This window comes from Vigna angularis, chromosome 7, assembly GCF_016808095.1.
Source record: "Vigna angularis cultivar LongXiaoDou No.4 chromosome 7, ASM1680809v1, whole genome shotgun sequence".
Lineage (NCBI taxonomy): Eukaryota > Viridiplantae > Streptophyta > Magnoliopsida > Fabales > Fabaceae > Vigna > Vigna angularis.
Window position 1 is genome coordinate 2,548,000 of NC_068976.1, and position 6,801 is coordinate 2,554,800.

Consider the following 6,801-nt stretch of genomic DNA (forward strand, 5'->3'; position numbering starts at 1 on the left):
CAGTCATCAAATTATTGGTCCCCCTCACCCTTGTTCAAGCCATATAATTTTATACACATTCATACATACATCACCCTAATATAATATCTATATTCCAAGCACAGGGAAAAATTCAGACTGTAGCTAATAATAAATTATACTTCAGTCTCTCTACATAAAGTAATAGGAATGAGAATTGAGAAGGTTTCTGTGAGGCAAAGTAACTAAGTGATGGAAAGAGTCCCTCACTGTTCTGATGGAAGTTCAGGACCATCAAACAATCCCTCCCTCTGTTCTTTTTTCTGATAAAAGATATGGATCCTCACGGCGTGTAAATGGAACCCCACGAGAAGAAAGGGGGTCCTGCAACGTGTACTTGAATAACACTTTCCACACAATTAATAGGTCTCACTGTCGTTCATTCCACATTCAGAAAACGAAAGATATAGACACAAGATGGTCCATGCATATTCTGGCATTTATTAACCATCTCACAATTGCTAACAATAACAATAAATTCAACAGTCAGGTGCTACAGCAACACATCCGTGAACATAAAATTAAAAAAGAAAAAACATTTTAGGGAGATAGAGATAGGTTTATATCACAGTCTGGAGTTTGGATTCTGGCCAGCCAAAGCTTCGACTAACTATCATTCGAATCCACATAAACAGACTAAGTTCCTTACAAAGTGAATACATTTTTTGCTTCTCTACTGGTAAGATATGATAAGTTAGAGAACATCACCTCTCCAAAACCTCTGATTTGATCCTTCTGAATCTGCTCTCAATGTACCATCTATTAGACCAAGGAAATGAAATAATGCTTATTAACCAATCCCTCATAGCAGCTTCAGCAATCTCTACTTCCCCCTCCTTGGGCAGTTTTTCGTTATGATAAATGAATATAAAGGAAAAAAAATTACATAAACTTAAACTGTGACGATACGACAACATTGAATTCTGCAGGTCTTCTTTCTGAATCATCCTCCCCCTACCCCTTCCCATTATTCTATTCCCTCTTCCAAACCTCAGTCCTCTAACATGAACAAGGGCAAATGGAGAACTTTTCTCAACCCCCCTCCCCAGTACCAGCTTTGGGGCCTGCCATCCCTGCAGCCCACACCACGAACAGGAATTGTAAGCTTAACTTCGTTTGCCATGGATATCAGAGAAATCTTCCGGCAGATTTATTTAAAATCCCCTGCTCAATCATGTTTCATCGACCAGCCACCACTGGAAAGAGTTAAAATCTTCTTGAATTAAAATGAAAAATCTAATGCAGAATGTTAACAAATCCTGGAGCATCATCCCGCGGTCCATCAAGTGACCGATACATGTACAATATCTCAATATCATCACCTGCATTCTCCACACTGTTGCTGATCACTTCCAAAACAAGATTGGGCAATGCTTGTGCAATCTCTTGGCAAGCTTGGCGTGTCAATTTGCAGCTCGACATCCAGAGGAATCTCATGTTGTAGTAATGATGCAAACCAGATCGAAGAGCTCCATCCCCAAAAGGACTATCCCTGATTTCAAGCTTTTGCAAATTAGGGCATCCTTCAAGCACATACTTAAGGCCCGTGTCGGTGTCCCCAGCAAAGGCAACCGACAGTGTCCTAACCAATTTCCCATACCTCCCAATGTACTCAAAAGCACGATCAGTGAGCAAACCAGACACAGCTAGCCTAGTGAGCTTCTTGCAATTCATAACAATAGCACCAAAACCCTCATCCATGGGTTCCTGAGTCACAGGATCTGGCCTATACCGCCCAATAATACACAGACGAAACACCACAAGATCTGGGCAGTTCTTTGACATAGCCACCACAGCCGCATTAGTCATCCTCTGGCAGAAATACAAAATCGACTCCAACTTCCTACAACCCTGCGAAATCGCTTCTAACCCAACCTCAGAGACAGGCCCTTCAGTATCCTCCCTTGCATCCACAGGAAAAACCCGAAGCTCTCGCAAGTCCTTGCAAGTAGCAGCCACTGCCTGAAGTCCTTCATCACGTATCGAATCAAGTACCTGAAAAACAACACCCGAACAATCATAAGCCAAAATCTAAATTCAGATTCAAATCATTAACAATGCAGTCACAACAAAACTCACAATGCCACAACACAACACATACCCAGAATATCTGTAGCTTATGACAGTGGCGAATAACTGCCTTCAGCTGCTGCGCGTTAACATCGGCATAGCTCAAATTCAACGAGGTTAGATTGGCGCAGACCGGATAAATTGCGGGAAGGTAATCCGCCCAAATGTCCCTGAATCCAGACAGGCAAACCAAGGATCTGCAGGCCTCAAACGCTGCCGTGTAATCCGGTTCCAGCTCGCCAACCACCCCGGGCTCAGCAGCACTGAAGGAGCCTGTTCCAAGGTGAGTAAGCTGCGGGGCTCGAAGTAGCAAACGATGCAGCTGAGCCATGGAAACATATCGGTTCAACCGAAGCTTCTTCAAACGAGGCGACCTAGCCACCAAACTCTCCAAAGCCTCGAAATTAATAGGACACTCAACGCAATCAAACACAAGAGACTCCATGTTGATTTGGCTCTCGGGGAAACATATAATCCAATCCGCAATCTCCTCCTCGTCCTCAGAGTCCACAACAGATTCGACCAGCTCAAGCACCCTCAGCAGTCTAATATCAACACCACACCACACAACACAACAATGCTCAAAATTAGGAATCAACTAAGCTTGCTTTTGGACAAACAAACTTCCAAGAAAGTAAAATAAATCCAGTTCATGGGTTTTACAAAACTTGATTGAGATCTGTACCTGCACTTGGCAGCGACGGAGGCGAGACCGTGAGTGCTAAAGCCCTCGCAGCAGACGAGGACGAGTTCGCGGAAGCCTGAGAAGGAGTCGGCGATGAGGTCGAGGTCGTCGTCCGTGACGGTCATGCGTTTGAGATGGAGCTTCTCCAGCCAGGGGTAGGCCTGGGCCAAGGCGCTGGCCCAAGGAGTGAAGTGGGCCCCCCAATCGTGTGGCATCAGATCGAAGTCCGCAAAGCGCGGCTTACCCTTCACGGTGACGGACTTGACGCGCGTGAAACGCGTGGTGGCGCGGGCGGGGGAGAGAGAGTAGCAGTTCCCGATGAAGAGCTCGGATCGGGTGAGGGCCTCCGCGCGGTACCAGGAGCGGCACACCAATGAGGCGGCGTTGCGGTCGCGGCGCGAGGAGAGGAAGTGGAGCACGTTCTCCAGCACGTTTTCCAGCACCTGGTCCGGGAACGGAGCCTGCGGCTCCGATGAACCCGACCCGGAAGCCGGATCCGGAAACCCGCCGTAGTTTCGGGTCTTGGAGGTGGAGGATTCCGTGATTTCAGCTCGCGCCAGATCCAGCACGGAGGATCGCTGGTCTTCCTCGGAGTTTGTGGAAGGATGGTTCTCTCTCATTTGTTGAACTGGGTGGATGATGTTTAGTGTTGGGGTTGTTTGATCTGGGACAGTGGCTTTGGATTCAAAAGATGGAATCTTTGATTGGTTGATAGGGTATTGGATTTGTGGGGTTTGATTGGTAAGAGTGGGAATGAGGAGAAGGGAAAGTTGGAATTGGAATTGGAATGAAGAGAATGAAAGAAGAGTGTGGAAGGTGAGATGATATGGGAGAGAGTGAGAGTGGGGATTTTTTAGTTTAATTGGTCAGAAAACAGGGCCAGGGAGTGACAACAGTAACCTCAGCTGTCTGTGTCTCTGCGCTTTAGCATTGGGATTCTCCATGCCCTCTCTCTTTCATCACAAATATCCAAACGCCCTTTCTCTCTCTTCTCCTTCATTATTTCACACATTCTATCTTCTCTCTTCTTCCCTTTCCAAGCTTTTCTACTCTTTTTTTTTCTTCTTTTATCTTTCCATGCCCTTTGGTAATGTTTTTTAGCCATCACAGGTTTTCCATTCTGGTTAACTTTATGAAATGGAGAAAACAAGATCCAGTCCTAATTATTTTTACCTTTTCTGCAATTTTTAACTAAAAATGAATTTTCTTGTGATTAAGTTTTATAGGGTATGTGATGATTTTGGTTTGAATATAAAATGGATGAGGGATAAAATAAAATAAAAAGAAATGATAATTGCATATGCTGAAAATGCTTTACACCAACTCAGATTTTGAAGAAACTGAGTCTTAGCAAGTCACATTATATAATTATAGACCGCGGAACTACTTTTGAATAGAATTGACTGGACCACCACTTTCAAGGATTATCATCAATTTCCGTTGCGTTAGTCAAGTTTATATATGTGCTGCACTACTCATCACTTTCTTTCATTTTTTTTAATTATATTTCCCATTCTTCTTCGTCAACAACAACAACAACAAATTACTTCTTTTCATGCAGTTAAAAAATATCTAGAATTGACAGATTTGAAGAAATAAATTTAAAAATCCCGTTTAAGATCGTGTAAATGTGTAAGTAGAAAACTACTGAAAGCTGCGCATATTAAATAAATGATACACTCAATAATTTGATAGAAGTAGATCACAAAATATTGGAAACGAAAAAGTTATCGAAAAGATTTAACTTTAAATAGTTTTAGAAAATGTTTTTTAAACGGAAGGCGATAATAATAATAATTATAATAATACTACGGTTTGTAATTAAAATCGAGGGAAGAAAGCAAACGAAAAAGCAAGGCACCATATCGTATGTACTAACGTACGTAAGAATGAATTAAACAATATTTAAATCTATAAAGCTGTGAGTATTTAAGAGGAAAATGGCCAAGGAAAAAGAAATATGTACGTTTAATTTGGCCACATACACGACCATTAACTATGTTTCAAATAACTTTATGGGCATCGGTCTTCCACAGTAAATTACACATATATTAATAGCACATTTAGAAATAATATGATTAATTTTCTTTAATAAAAACTATTAAAATCTTTGCAGCAGATAAAAAAGAATTAAAATTCTTAGAGAAAAAAAATAAAGAAGAAAAAAAAACTTTTGAGACATTTATTTCAATAAAAAAAATAATTAGTATATTTCATAACCAAATAAATGATTGTAATAATTAGTTCAACAAAATATGTTATACTTAGATTATTTAAGTGTCATATGGGGTGAAGATAAGAAAGATAGGAATTATAATTGTGGATGGCAAAAGATAGTCAAGTCTAGCTGGCTAGCTTGCTAACTTGTAAAAAATAAAGTGAATCGAAACAAACTTTTTAATATGGAATTTGAACCAACCTATTTCGTCAAGTTTAATAGTCTGATATGCTAATCTCGTGGGTTAATCAAGCCAGTCCATCAGTTCGGTTTCATTAAAAAAATTAGGATCTATATTATGACACTTCATATCACAATCTAACAGTTTAGTCAAGATATGACACACGTCAGTTAAGATTTAATACAATTTGTATAATATGATATTTAAACCGAGCAGTTGTCAGTCATAACCGATCGACCGATCACTCTATCTACTATAGAAACGACTCGGCATCTTTCAACTATATCAAACGCTCATCAACTATCCTATAGTTGAAAGCGCTCGTCAAACCTCCATAAGCAGGTCAAAGTGTTCGTCAAAAGTCAAGTGACATTCGTCAAAAGTCAAGTGACATTATGACACTCAGTCAACCAAATCAGGCCAAGATCAGCGCACGCTCAATTACGTTAAACGGGGTTGACGAACGCTCAACACTTCAATAATTTGACCAATAATCCAGTTAAAGAAGAAATAGTCAAAAATATCTAACCGTAATAATGCAGATTACGGAGCCAACTAACCGAATATCAAGACTAACATGGATTACGGGTAGGTAACCGAATTTACCAACTAACCGGATTTTAAGGTAATCAGTTTATTTTACTTTTTAGGTTAAATACAGGAGAACCTAAGGAAAAAAGGTACGTTTTGCTCTAAGATAAACGAGATCACTTTATGAGAAAATCACTGATTTAGAGAACTAAAGTTCCACTACTCATATCTGACTTTAGCATCGGAATATCTTTGCAGGTACCCCCACTCTCATTGAAGGAAAGACAACGGTCCCAGACGTACAAGAGTAATAAAGCATCATCAACAAGGTTCGTATCTCGATCCCAAACAATTATACTGAAACACAACTCGAAATGATAACTCGTTTCAGTCCTTTTGACTTTGAATTAACATCAACTAGTTTTCATGTAAAATGTTAAATATTTTAGTCTATTTTCAAATGAAATTAGACTTTCAATAATAGAAAAAAAAATAGGCAGGCTAGCCCAACAATGGGCTAGACCGAGTTGTAAAGTTCAACCCATTTTTAATAAACAAGCCAACTCCGTCCAATTTTTGTGGGCAAATGTCAGGTTGAGCTTTATTAAAAATAGTGAAAATTATATATGATTAATCTCTCTTGTGTTGTGTTGAATATACACATAGGGTACTCTATTTATAATAGAAGAAATATGGTTTAAGTCCTAAATACAAATAAAGAATAATAATAAACTGACTAAAGATAAAAGATAAAGATAATATATTTAACACTCCTCCTCAAGCTGATACATACAAATCATATGTACCAAGCTTTTTACTAATATATTCAATAAAGACTTAGTGAAAATATCTACTTCTACACTCGAGTGATACCATATTATTAATGATTTACGAAGACAACATAAAAAATGAAATATCAACCTAGAAGACTCCTCTAAGCAACAAATCTAGAACGTTGCTCCATATAAATCTCTTCTTGCAAATCATCGTTAAGGAATGTATTATTAACACCTAGTTGATAAAGAGTGCGAACAAACGTCGACAAACAACTAACAACAACTGTGGAAAATAATATTGGACAATGATGGAAAAATGCGA

General features: G+C 39.5%; 1 protein-coding gene across 1 annotated transcript; it reads right to left on the reverse strand.

The window, feature by feature from the left end:
• Positions 1 to 425: 425 nt before the first annotated feature.
• Positions 426 to 3,799, reverse strand: LOC108338411 (transport inhibitor response 1-like protein). Its single transcript, XM_017575274.2, has 3 exons — positions 2,774 to 3,799; positions 2,120 to 2,633; positions 426 to 2,013 (listed from the first exon to the last, which is right to left on the reverse strand). The coding sequence occupies exons 1-3, from the start codon at positions 3,391 to 3,393 to the stop codon at positions 1,255 to 1,257; spliced, it is 1,893 nt and encodes a 630-aa protein (XP_017430763.1). The 5' UTR covers positions 3,394 to 3,799; the 3' UTR covers positions 426 to 1,254.
• Positions 3,800 to 6,801: the final 3,002 nt, after the last annotated feature.